Source organism: Mus caroli, unplaced genomic scaffold (genome assembly GCF_978045245.1).
Source record: "Mus caroli unplaced genomic scaffold, Mus_caroli_1 scaffold_1, whole genome shotgun sequence".
NCBI classification, from domain to species: Eukaryota; Metazoa; Chordata; class Mammalia; order Rodentia; family Muridae; genus Mus; species Mus caroli.
In genome coordinates this window covers 65,183,113-65,197,387 of record NW_028227256.1, presented here as the reverse complement: position 1 = coordinate 65,197,387, position 14,275 = coordinate 65,183,113, and the positions used below count along the sequence as shown (strand labels likewise).

The window sequence follows — 14,275 nt, the reverse complement described above, 5'->3', positions numbered from 1 at the left end:
TGACCCAAGAGTAATGCCTTCTAAAACCAAGGCATATTTGTAACTGTAGATAATATTGAAGTTTATATGCTTATTCCTATACTGTTTATTCCCATACATTCAAAACCTTGATGAAGCTTGATTTATCTATCAGATATAGTAAGTAAATTAAAGTTACTTTTGATGAAAATAAATAAATTACTTTTCAAAATACAGGTAGCTGAAACTTCAGAATGGGAAACTATGGTTGGGAGGGTGACTAATTTAGTCACGTTTACCAGTGATTACTCTTCTGCTAAATGACATCTTAACAATTATATTGAGTGCTGTAGAGATGGCTCATGGTTTTGAACACTGGTTCCCCTCCTAGAGGTCCTGAGTTCAATTCCCAGCAACCACATAGTGGCTTACAAACATCTATAATGAGTTCTAATGCCCTCTTCAGGCATGTAGATAGGTGTACATGCAGATAGAGCACTCATATACATAAAAAATAATCTTTTAAAAAGAAATATTGATTTATAAGTTTCAGCCTAATTTTACTTGTTGACCACACCCAGCTCTTTCTTGAGCTGACTTTTCCTACTCCTATCTTACTCATTATATTCATCTCATGTCTGATGTATTTTATTAATTCATGCTTCCTTCCCTCTTTGCATGGCTTATTATTATTATTATATTTATTTATATTTCAGTCTTTTCTCTCCCCTTGGTCCCCCCTGCCACTGTTTTCATCTCACTCTTCCTCCCCATTTCCTCCAAGAGGGTGCCTTCGCATCAAGCCTCCCCTTTCTTTGGTGCCTCAAGAATTAAGAGCATCTTCTCCCACTAAGGTCTGACCAGGCAAATCTCTGCTACATATGTGTCTTGGGCCTCAGACCAGCCCATGTATGCTCCCCATTGGTAGGTCAGTCTCCTGGAGCTCCCTGGGGTCTGGGTTAGTTGAGACTGCTGGTCTTTGTATGGGGTCTCTCTCCCTTGTAGCTTCTTCAATCCTTCCCCTATTTCAACCACAGCGGTCCCTGACTTCAGTCCAATGGTTAGGTGTAAATATCTGTTTCTGTCTCAGTCAGCTGCTGGTAGGGCCTCTCAGAGGACAGCCATGCCAGGCTCCCATCTGTAAGCATATTATAGAATAGTAGTGTCAGTCCTTGGTACCACCCATGCCCCGTTAAATGGATTCAAATTTGTGCTGATCATTAGACTGCCTTTCCTTCAGTCTTTTCTCCATTTTTATCCCATAAGTTCTTTTAGACAGGAACAATTCTGGGTCTGTAATTTTGACTGTGAGTTAGTCCCTCCACTTAAGGCTCTGTCTATGTACTGGAGGTAGACACTTAGAGTTCCCATTCCCCAATGTTGGGCATTTTTGCTAAGGTTACCCCAAAGGAGTCCTGAGAGTGTCTCACTTCCTGGGTTCTGCTACTTTCTAGAGGGTCCTCCCACCACCCCCTCCCAGAGGCTATTTATTTCCATTCATTTTCTTGACTTTCTGGATTTTTCTCCTGTCTCCTCCCCACCCCATATCTGATTCTTTTCCACTTTCCTCGCCTCCTCCTTTTTCCCACCCAGGTCCCTCCCTCCCTCTGAAGCCTCCTCACTTGGGCATTTCTTGTTTGTTACCTTTCTTACAGCCTGTGGGTTGTATCCTGGGTATTCTGTATATCTGGCTAGTAACCACTTATCAGTGAGTACATACCATGCATGTTCTTTTGGGTCTGAATTACCTTGCTCAGGATAATATTTTATAGTTCCACAAATTTACTTTCCAAATTCATGATGTACTCATTTTTAATAGCTGAATAGTATTCCATTGTATAAATGAACCACATTTTCTGTATCCATTCTTCAGTTAATGAACGTCTGGGTTTTTAATGTCATTCTACTTTCATTGTCTTAAGACTGATCTTAATATACAACTATTTGGAATCCAGAACTAAGAAGATTTCATCCCCATTTGCTATTACATCCCTTTGTCTCCCAAAGTGGATTTATAGTCTAGAACCAAACTCTCTACTCATCCTATCTACAATCCGCTTCTAATGGGATCATGGTTGCTTTCAATTATTAAAAGTGCTTAGAAGGGACTATTTCTGGTTTTGTTGTAGTTTGTCTTCTTTTACTTTGTTTATGTACTTAGCATCGTATCTTCTAGTCAGCATGCCTTGCAGTGGTAGAATAGATGCAACATTTCAGGTCAACCAGACCAAGAACAGGTGTGGACACAGGATGGGGCTGGGGCAAATATTTCAGTGGTATTGTTTGTCAAAGAAATGTATGCTGGCATAGTCTTCTAAAAGCATTAAAAAAGAACCAGAGGGCAAGAAGCAGAACTGAGTATGGATGAAAGATACACAACTTGCTGCTTTTGCTTTGCAGCTGGTAGAGCCCTTAACTCCCAGTGGCACGGCACCCAATCAAGCTCAACTTCGCATTTTGAAGGAAACCGAACTAAAGAGGGTAAAAGTCCTTGGCTCAGGAGCTTTTGGAACCGTTTATAAAGTAAGTGAAGCACAGAACTTGCCATCAATTATTTATGTTGTATTTCAGGCTTTGAAAAAAATAATAACCAAAGTATTTACTTTAGCCACCCTAATTTCTGTTTTATTATTATTAAATTATTTTATTTACTTCCATTCAAAATGCAGCTGTTTCCTCTTCACCCCAGAGTTCTCCAGTCCCTCTCCTCTCCCCTTTTCTTCTGAGAGGGTGCTCCTGCAACCACCCACCACTACCTCACCCCTGCCAGTGCCCCGCTTCCCTGGTGCATCAAGTTTCTACAGGATTAGGGGCATCCTTTCCCACTGAGATCAGACTAGGTAGTTCTCTGCTACATAACTTCTTTTTAATTTCAATCCTTAGTGCTGAGAAGTTGCTACACAGGTAAGTTCATTCTTTTTTATTGAACAAGTTTGGGTAAATGCAGTCTCTAGAGAAAGAGAGTTTCAAGTACTTAGCCCAGTAGAGTCCATGCAATGCCCTTTGAGTCTCTCAGCATTTTCTCCTCTTTGGCAAAGTTTCATCCCCCCCCCCAAAACTCAACCTCTTCCCCCAGGTTGTTGCTTTCTGTGCTTCCAGAACTCCCTCAGTAATCTCCCACAATCCTTTGCTCTTCTTTCTGCTCTTTTATTCTAGGTTCTGTCAGTACCTTACTAATTGATCACTTAAAGTCCATATGAGTGTGCAAATATATTACTAAAATGAGATTATAACATTTTTCTAACTGATTACATATATGGGTTAGTGGTTAATATTGGTAGTTTTAGTGTCCTTGTAGTTGTTAATTTAAAAATTAACTATTGCACAATTTGCTTTTACAGATTACTGTGTATTTTCTAAGTGATTTGTTTATCATTGATTTTTTTTACAAAACATGTTATAGGTAGGTAGAAATTTAAAAATTTTACATTTTGAAATGCTCAATGCTTTCCCTGCTTAATTAGATGATTGGTATGGTGGTATATACCTGTGTTGTGCTAGAAACCTTTCGTGAACTCCAAAAGACCACCAAGGAGCCAACTCTGATGTAATCCTATTAGGCTCTCTTTATTACACACTGGAATCTGGTCTTACAGCCGAGCGACAGGATGGTTTTGGTGAAGCAGCAGGGCAAGGTTTTATAGGAAAATGGGAGTAAGTGAGGGGTGTCCAGCCTGACAAGCATCCTACTGAATGTCCATTGTAAGCCCACAGGTGGGTGCTCTGCAGCAAGACTGTACATGACCACGCAGTCTGAAAGTACACCTGAAACAAGCAGACTAATCTTTGATTAACTTGCTAGGAAGTAGCTAAGGAGTAACTCCAGCCAAGGAAAAGCCGTGGGGTCCTTCTGGGTACTTGGGTGCAGCTTGGGTTCAGCTTTGGGTGAAATTTTCAGGCTTTCTTCTCTCTCTCTCTCTCTCTCTCTCTCTCTCTCTCTCTCTCTCTCTCTCTCTCTCTCTCTCCCTCCCTGTCTGTCTGTCTGCCTTTCTCTCTTTCTTTCTTTCTTTCTTTCTTTCTTTCTTTCTTTCTTTCTTTCTTTCTTTCTTTCTTTCTTTCTTTCTTTCAAGATGGAGGCCAGTTTCAAAATTGAGTAGGTTTAGCCTCTCACCTCTAACCTCAAACTTGTGAGTTTGAGCCAGGGGAATTACTTGAGCTAAAAAGTTTGAGACCAGCCTTGACAATTCAGTGAAACATTATTTCTAAAACATCAAATACCATAAAATAATGATTTATTTATTACAAAAATATTAAGGTTTGTTCATACTGCAGACCTGAGTTTTCATTTCCTGGGTATTTGCAAATATTTATAAACCTTTGGATATCAAGTTGTATAATCTTTCTTATCATTTTGTTGTGTGTGGTTTGTTCAGTTAAATCATTAACTGAGTGTCCAATTTGCACAGATTCTAGTCTAGGCTGGTTTTGTCTTTCTGATCTTCAAATTCTTTGCAAGTTCAAAAGACAGAAGTTATCCTTTATCTATCTTTAAGTTATGCTGGAAAAAAGACACAATTATGCAATTTTATACCTAAAATTTGAATCCATTTAAAAATATTTTTAACTTTAATGTATTTTAATGAAAAATTTTATAAAATTATGTGGAATAATGCATACATAATCTTAATTTTTATCTTAAATAAAGATGTTAGAAGTAACAAATTGAATCACTACTATCTTATTTCCTATCTCTCAGAAACACTTCTTTATCATGTCTTCTATTTCCTTCATTTACATAAAGGTTTTTGCCTCCCACTGGCCCCATGATTTATCTGATGATCTCTTGAATGCTCATACACATTAATATGAATGAGGCTTTCTGAGCTAGCTATAGAAAAGTCAACAGAAAGCTTTAAGAACTTCTTTGCTTGTGTTTCATGTTTGCAATCATTTCTACATGCCATATTGACAAAACTGAATGGATGTGAATTAATGAGTGCTTATGGAAAGGTTTTTAGAAGTTTCATCAGTTTTCTTTTATAACTGTATGTCTGAAATATGTGTTGCCAGTGTATGTATCATACATTATAAGACACACTGTCTTAAGCTATGAAAAAATTTTGGTAGCCACACAAATGCCAATGACCTGGATACATTCTTGGTTAATTGTTCCTTCAAACTAATACTATGTGATGCTTCAACAACAACAACAAAGATTAGGGCCAATACAGGTACAAATATAGTTAAATATTACTTGTTTAGATCTATTTAGTAATGGTTAAAGTTTTTCCAATAGTGGTACGAATTAATTCACACCAAATTTATATTCTCAATATAAAACTACACTTTAGGAATATTTTAATATTGATGCCATTGCTTTATAAAGTAACTCCCTGTGTGGTTATTTTATTGAATAATGGTAAGCATGTTCTGTGTCCTAGATAGGAACTCTGAGAAAATATAGCCTGGGGTTTGGGGGTCTTAGTTGGTTTTTTTGTTTGTTTTTTTTCTCACCGCTCTCCTTGTGCTTGAATACCCTTTTTAAAAATTATACCACAAATAACTTATGTCAGTGTTTAGTATTTGTGCACATACATTTCTGCATTAACTCTGTTTGAGTCAAACATGACCATAAATCTCATCCTGATGTTTTAAAGCACTTTTCTTAACTGTTGTTACTATTCAGCAGTTCTCAGATTTATGTCTCCTCTATTACTCTAGCTTTTTATAATACAAACACACTTCCCTATGCTATGTGTCTCTCTAACACTGTGACCAGCTGATAGAGAAAGTAGAATTGTAGCCAATAGCTTCATCTCCTGCCTTTCAAAGTTAAACTATCATAGCTAATCATCAGGTTCCTGCCCTTCATATCTTCATATGTGTTTCTGTGTTATTTTTGAATATATACTCTTTTTTAAAAAACAATCATCGATAATCCATGCATTCTTATCTAGACTATAAAAATTCTTGTCCTCATTTAAATATTGTTTAAGTTTTCCCAGAGACACTATTATTAATTTTGTACCTTAAAGTCTACATTTTTAATTTTGTCCTAATCCATAAATTCTGCAACTATGTTCATAGTAAGTCAGAATTGCCAATGATCAATATAAGTATTTATATGAGTGCAGAGACAATCATTAATATATAGAACTTAATAAAACAAATAAGTTACTATGGATTAAATATGCCCTAGAACTTGTCCTTAAATATTATTTCATATTAATAGCAAGTAATTTAAAAACGGAGGCCATGAACTTGAAGGAGACTGGGCAGGGTTATACAAAGTTTTCATGGAAGGAAAGAGGAGGGAGAAATGTTGTACTTATATGATAATCTATAAAATGAAGTAAATTAAATTTAAAGTTTGATCAGCCAAATCAAATTATATTCTGTTATAAATATTATGTCATCTCAATATAGGATTAATGTGATTTTTTTTCCCGCTGAAAGGGTATTTGGGTGCCTGAAGGTGAAACAGTGAAAATCCCTGTGGCTATAAAGATCCTCAATGAGACAACTGGCCCCAAAGCCAACGTGGAGTTCATGGATGTAAGTAAACAACTACATAGACATATTTTTTCTTTATAATTAAAGAGTGCTTGAAAATAAAATTAGAAAAAGGCAACCACCTCCCAAAGTTTCTCATCTATACCTATTATAACCTCATGCTTAAAATGCTAGGATCCCTTCACTATATCCTGTACCTTTCAGAACATCCCTGATTTATAGTTGTCTGCTGTGATCAAACTCTAGGAGAACTTTGGTAATATAAAGATATTTATAATCCTCGTATTGAATTTCTTCCTGTCTTTCAAGAATGTGATATTTTTGTTTTTATACCTTGGATTATAATCAGAAATGCATTTACTAAATGCAGTTACAACAGAGTTAAAAGTACTTGATGGTGACGACAATAGGTCCTTCTTATTTAGATAATACTTCTATAATACTAAAGCTGTCCCAATATACTATTAGAAACGCTTGCAGTAGGTTCCAAGTAGTGTTCTAAATAGTTTACAAATGATCTTTCATATCGCTGGATTGAAAGAACAAACCAAGGTTACCTAAGTTTTGCAAAGCAGAGAGATGATGCATGGTCAGCCAAATTTGATCAGAAATAGTTTCTTAAGTAACAGAGAATAGTGAAGATTTACCTGTCTCCTCTTCATTGTGGCAATACTTCAGCCCTGCCCTTTTTGGTAGAAAGGCAGGCATAAGTAACAAGGACAAAACATTAGGTAAATTTGTCTGCCTGTGCTTCAAGAAAATTTCACACAAATAAGATTGAAAGTTTTATTTTAGGAGCAGACCCCACTCTCACAACCACAAATGTGGTAACCACAAGAACTACATTTTGTGAGTCATGAGCTTGCTTTGAAAAATTAATTTGTATGTTTTATTTTTTAGTATTATAATTTATTAAGATAAAAAACTGTCAAAATGGTAATGATAGTCCTTCAGTTGCTCCTGTATTTCAACAGAAACTTGCGTATTTTAATTTAAGTTCTCAAGTGAAATTTAAAATTTTCAATTCAGATTCACCAAAGTGGATTATGAATCCACTTAGAATAATAATAACAAAAACTGATAAAGAATGAAAGTACTTGATAAAGCCAATCAGAACTTGAAGATTTCCCCCAGAGAAAGTTGTAGACTGGGCCTTTCAAATTTAGAAGGTAGGTTTGAATAAAATTATATGTGAGGCCTGGTGTTATATTTTACATTGATATCTTACTAGGGATTCTGAAATAGACCCATATATATTCTTTCTCTGTCTTTTAACATAATGTATTCAATAATAAGAATGATTTTGATTTCAAAGTGACCTTTATGTAAAGACGATACCCGCATATGCACTTTGTCTCTTTTTAAAGACAGATTGCTATGCACTCTTAGCCAGTGTATCTTGAAAGTTCCTTTGGAGTTTTATAGAGGCTCAGTATATGACCTTGAAAATTTTCAGAATAATACTATCTTTCATGAGACTATTTAAGCTTAATTTGCTGTTGCTTATTACATAGTAGGGCTGAGAAGGGTACAAGCAAGCAGTTCTAAAGAGTAGTCTCAGTGCATATCAGTTGCTAAATAATTAAAATATTCCTTCCTTCCTGCCTAACTAGCAATACTTTATAATAAATAGTACTTATCCAGTAACTAAATTTTTTTTTCAGGATGTCTCAAAAGTTTACTACACTCCCTGCAGCTAAGTGCCTGGCTCATACGGTACTATTCAGAACTGAAGAATTTTCAGTGATGCCCTAATCATTCAGTTTGACCTAGATCATAGCTATAAACTGAGGAAGGAAAGTGAAATTTTCAAGTTAAGTAGAAATTACTAAAAATTTATGGTAAATAAAAAGTGGAGGTTCATATATAACACTGATAGAAGATCAAGCTTGGCCACCTTGGGCTACAACCAAAGCTGTAATTCACAAGAATGCTAACAATCTCTGCTGGAAGCTTGAACAGTAGTCATATTTCCATGGAAACAGTCTCGCAAAAGAGGGTTAAGAGGCTACAAAATAATCACATTGGAAAAGAAACTCTAAAAACCTCATCATGATTTCGAATGATTATTTGAAAGCTCCTAACCCCATTCATCCACTCCCCTCCCGCTTGAGCTGAAGCCTATTCCCATGGAAACAGGAGTAGGATGGTAGCTTCAAGTCTTAGCTTTCTGTTGAATTTTGGATGAGCCTCTGATTGAGCCTGAAAGGAGTTATTTTCCATGATGGATGGCAAATTTGTTAACTAACAGACAAAAAAAATCTGTTCTTTCTAAGCTAAGAAATTAAGAATTTCTTTTTTGATATGTCTTTCCTACTTTCATATTGGTGCTAGCAATTTAACGGCTTGCTGGCTTGCTACTGGTAGAGTTTTGATAAGTGGAAAGTAGAAAAAAAATTTCTACTATCCTTGTGACCTGTTTTAAAATATTGAAAAGATAGCATCACACTAATTAAAACCTGTTTAACTGGCAACATTGATGGTGAGCGCAGTGTTTAAGTGTACTACAAAATTTCCATGTAAATGAATGACTACCTTCTGTGCCTTCATTTGTAGATTATTCACAATGTTCCCAGAGCATTTTATGTGTTAAGTAACAACTCAAACTAAAAGGGAAGATCCATGTAAGCAAAATTCTGTTTGAGTTGAGCCATAGGGCAGAGTTGAATTTACAAGTAATCGTAAAAGCATTAAGTGTCTTAGTGGACGTTCTTCTAGAAGCAGAAGCTGCTCATGAAATACCTAAGCAGAAGTACTGTACACTAGAGTTGGATGATCTATGATTAGGGGAGTATGAACAACACAACTGCTACCTAACACAGTGATACTGTGGCTTCCTTTGCTTTTGGAGAAGCCCCACAATCTCGTACTCACTGTCTGATTCAAGAATTAAGAAAATTAAACCTAATGTTCTCCTACACTTCATTGGTTGACAGTTGCTGGGGAAGTGAGAGAAATAGAGCCCATATTCTAGTTCCTATATCACTGGATGATAGTTAAGAAGAGAGGAATTCGTAATATCTTCATGACTTTACTTGTTGAGGGTGGAAGAAAACGGCTTCAATGACAAAGAAACCCACTAGGCAGAAAGAAGTACCTGGGCACTAAATGTTTCAACATCATAGTAAAGTGTTCCAGGAGAGCTTTCAAACAAAATCAGAATCTTCTGAAAGTATCTATGGATCTGTTTTGCATACTGATATCTATGTGTATTTCTGTGCATATGTACATATGGCATGTGTGTGTGTGTGTGTATATATATATAAATATATATATATATATATATATATATATATATATATATATACACACACACACACACACATACAACATAATACGTGTGTGTGTGTGTGTGTGTATGTTTTAAATAGTAAAAGCTAAAGCTTACAAAGACAATGAAAACTATGTACACCAACTAAGCATTAGACTCCTTTCCACTTAGGCTGTATATCTCTATAGTACAATATTCCACTTTATATAATCATGATGTAAACATACATATATATTTATGTGTGTTTTACTGGTTATTATAACAAATGTCCAAAAAATACTGCAGCTAAGTAATCCAAACTCATCACCAACAGCTAATGCCTCTATTGATATCCAAGGACAAAGGAAAAGATTTTACTATTCTTTTTAAATTTTTACCACAAGCAGAAAGTAAATCAGGGGCAGACAGTATTTTATCAAATGTTTCGCTAAAAGCAATGGAAGGAGAATTTGGTCACAGGGCTGCTACTTAGCTCGCCTGAACATGTCTAATGGATTCATAATGATAATAACATGCTCCTAGTGAATGGCCAGTGCATTCTTCATTCCCATAAAGGAAGAACATATCGAATGACATTAAGAAAATGACTCTAAAGGTCTATCTTCATGTGGAGGATGCCTGCATTTATAGATATTTCTAATTCTTGTTTCAAGTAGCACAGTTTCTCTGGGAAAAATGAAGCTTTTAAGAGGTTTGTTTGTTTTTTGTGTTTAAAGATTATCATCAAATTGTATAGAAGATATGTCCCAAAAAAGGTGATACTTTGTTAAGAGTCCTGGAAAATTGAGACGGCTTTTGGTTTTTCTCAGTACCCTTTATTCTATTTTCCCAGGACAGTTATGCTCATTGTCTGTTGAGATTGTTTTAAACTGTTTTAACTAAATTATTTGTTTTCTTAAAAAATAAACTGGGAGTGGAAGAAATATATAATTACACTAAATTCTAGGGCTGGGCTTCCAATACTGGCTCAGAGCACAAGTGAATCTGCTTGGCTACAGGTCCAGATTTCTCATGCTACATTTACAATACAGTTCATGGCCAGGTGATTCAAGAAAAGGAGTTTCATGTGAACTGTCAGCATTTTGTAAATTGCATCATTTGGGGGGGGGGGAAGGAGGTGATTTTCTTTTTGCTGTGCCACAAGGACTTTTTATTTATCTTACCCAACTGTCATTTGGCTATTTTCCTGAAGTAATGTTCACATGATTTGCTTACCCTTTCAGAATTGCATTTGTGATACTCAGATTTGATGCAAGTAAATTCTTCCAACTCCAATTGATGTCATTATATGAGTGAGGGGTAAGAAACATAGAATCTATTCAGATTAGAGCAGCCTTGTAATGATGTGGAAGAGTTTCGTTCTGTATTTTCACACTACAAAGTTTCCCTTGTGTGACAATATGCGGTCAATGGTAACTTTTAAACTCTGCATCATGTTAATAATTTAGTCTTAAAAGTTTACAATATTTAATTCAATTACATATTTGTCCATATATATTTGGTCATTTTATAGACCATTTTAGAAGTAAACATTCCAGAATCTTTTAAAGCCATATATTGTAGGAATGAGCTTCCAAAGTCAGTTAATAACTACTATTTTCCTTAAGAAAAATATAAATAATAAATGAAAATAAAAGTAGTTTTTAAAGTTATTGAAATTCTCTTTATTCTCAAATTGGGTTGCAACCCCATAGGAAGAACAACAATATCAATCAACCAGACCCCACAAAGCTCCCAGAGACTAAGCCATCAACCAAAGAGTACACCCGGCTTCAGCTGCATAAATATCCTATGATGGCCTTGTCAGGCATCAATGGGAGGAGAGGTCCTTGGTCCTATGAAGGCTCAATAGATGCCCTGGTGTAGGGGAATCAAGGGCAGGGAGTTGGTAGGTGAGTGGAGAAATACCCTCAGAGAAGCAGGAGGAGGGATGATGGAATAGGGGGTTTCTGGGAGGGGGGACAAGGAAAGGGGATAACATTTGAAATGTAAATAAAGAAAATATCCAATAAAAAATAAAAATAATAATAAAAGGATATCCTCCTAAAGAAAATATATAACTACATTTGAACAGCACTTAGTCTTTGGATACCCTATTACTAAAATAAAAGAATCATTCGGGTAATTATGTAAACTGATTCCACTACAGTTTATCCAATTGCTCTTGTGTAGCAGAAATACCACACATGGAGTCCGTTTTACACACTGTTCACCAACCAAGTCTCCCTCTCCCTTGCTTGTTTTCTTGACGTTGTCTTTCCTGTGTCTAGGGGCCATGAGTATCACCTAGACTCATGTCTCTTGGCATCCTTCAGCACCATGGACTGTCAACTTATTCACCTTCCTATAGACACCATCAGTCTCCCTGTTTCTAAGACTCATGAAAGCCATCGGCAAGCCAGAAAATAGGGAAACTCTCAGAGGCTAGGTATAGACCTCTTTTCAAAATACATATTTGCTCCTGATTAGCTTCTCAAATGAACAAAATTCTATCTCATCTTTTTTATGAACAGTACCTTGTCATTGTCTTTGATATAGCCCCTTGAGAACTGTAAGGACGCCTCAACTTTTACACACCTAGAATTTTTCTGTTTGTAATCTCTTCCAAAATGCCTCTGTCTTTCACCTTACTTGTTTAATTTGTATCTTAACCCCCCCCCCCAGTTTTCGAATTAGGAATGTATAATTTATCATTCATATCATATGTTATATCACTTCATAAGAACAGAATAACAAAAACTTGGACCCTTTTCCAAAAAAAATCACTCGTGTACCCTGTTCTTCTTTGTATAAGACATTTCCCTCACAGTGCAAGTTGTTGGCTTTTCCACTTCAGTTATTTGTCACTTCTTTCTATATGATCTGCCTACCTGGTATACATTTACCTGTGTGTACATACATATACTGCATATATGTGAATGCGCATGGACATGTCTTTCTCTGCTTCTCCAGCACTAGGATTTCAGGACCATACTTCCATGCCTAGGTACTTATGTACACGCTGGGAAACTCCATGTAGATCATCACGCTGGTTGAGAAAGCAGTGTACTGAAATGAGCCTTCTCCAAAGGCTCTCCCTACTTTTAAAATGTGAAGCTTCAATCATATCATTTCTCTGCATGAAGCTGCCAGTGTTTTCATGCAAGTGGCATAGCCATGCCATTAGTTTGCAGAGTCCCTAATTTCCCAGTGGTCTTTGTCCTCATCAACTTTATTCCCAGTTCCTGTTGAAGGTAGTTTGTTTGAACTGTGTATCCACCATTAAATTCCAACTTATCCTTATTATCTCAGGCTAAATATTCTTCAAATAGTTATTTCTTGTCTCCAGAGAATAAATTATTACTTAGATCCTACACCTTAATTTCCCTTTCCAGAACTTAATAAGTTTTATATGTTAAATATATATGAATCATAGTTTTTTGTCATATTGGGTTTTTTTGGTTGTTTGTTTTGTTTTTCAAGACAGGGGTTTTTTGTGTAGCTCTTACTGCCTGGGAACTCACTTCGTAGACCAGGCTGACCTCAAACTGATTGAAATTCACCTACCTCTGCCTGAGCCTCTGCCTCTCTGCCTCTCTCTCTGCCTCTCTGCCTCTCTGCCTCTCTGCCTCTCTGCCTCTCTGCCTCTCTGCCTCTCTGCCTCTCTGCCTCTCTGCCTCTCTGCCTCTCTGCCTCTCTGCCTCTCTGCCTCTCTGCCTCTCTGCCTCTCTGCCTCTCTGCCTCAGCTTCTACCTCTCTGCCTCTCTACCTCTTTGCTTCTGTCTCCCAAGTGCTGGGACTAAAGGTGTGTGTCACCATGTACAGGAAGAATCTTATTCTCAGCTACTTGAGTGCAAGATGTTGGGAGCCTAGAATTTTGTTTGCTGAGTTCAATCTTTCTAACCACAAGCACAAAGTGGAAACATGGCTAAGAAACACCAGCATTATATAGTTGAATTATATAAATATTTTTTCTCTACTCTATAAGCTTTGAATATTCTTCCACTAAGTCTTGTATGTTCTAGCACAATTTGTTTTAAATAATATTTTTCCAATTCATGCCATAAGTTTGGCATACTATATTTGGATCATTTAGTTTAGTTCATATTATTAATTCCCTATCTATTCTACTAATCAATTTATTGTACATTTTAATCCAGAGAATAAAATAAAACCTGAGAAATGTTATTCCACTTGATTCTGTGGAGAGGAGTCATGTATTTTCTGAAGAACTTTTTTTTTTTTTTTTTTTTTTTTTGTGGACTAGCAGGTGAAGAACTCCTCCTTGCCCTCCATGTCTAAGAGGGTACTAACCTTTCTTGATTCCAATAGAGGATCCAGCCACTGGGATCCTTTGAAAGGCTTACATGAATATTTTTTTTTTACTTATTTCTATAGGTTCATTTTTGACACCTTAATTCTCACTACTAGAATCATTTCTAGTAATTTTGCATAATGTTTCTTCTTCCTTTAAAATTTTCTTTTTCTTCCTGACCATTTTCTTCTGTTTGGATAAAAATAAACAGGCAAATATGGGTTCTGTTGAGAGAGAAAGAGAGAGAGAGAGAGAGAGAGAGAGAGAGAGAGAGAGAGAGAGAGAGAGAGAGAGAGAGA

The 14,275-nt window shown here is 36.2% G+C and overlaps 1 protein-coding gene across 6 annotated transcripts in view; it reads left to right on the top strand.

Moving 5' to 3' along the window:
- The window catches only part of Erbb4 (erb-b2 receptor tyrosine kinase 4), a 1,038,774-nt gene that overhangs the window by 820,667 nt on the left and 203,832 nt on the right, over window positions 1-14,275 (top strand). For all 6 annotated transcript variants that reach the window (XM_021186126.3, XM_021185960.3, XM_021186207.3 and 3 more), the window contains exons 18-19: window positions 2,359-2,481; window positions 6,355-6,453. In XM_021186126.3, the coding sequence (XP_021041785.1) occupies window positions 2,359-2,481; window positions 6,355-6,453 (222 nt within the window). The remainder of the gene's footprint in view (window positions 1-2,358; window positions 2,482-6,354; window positions 6,454-14,275) is intronic.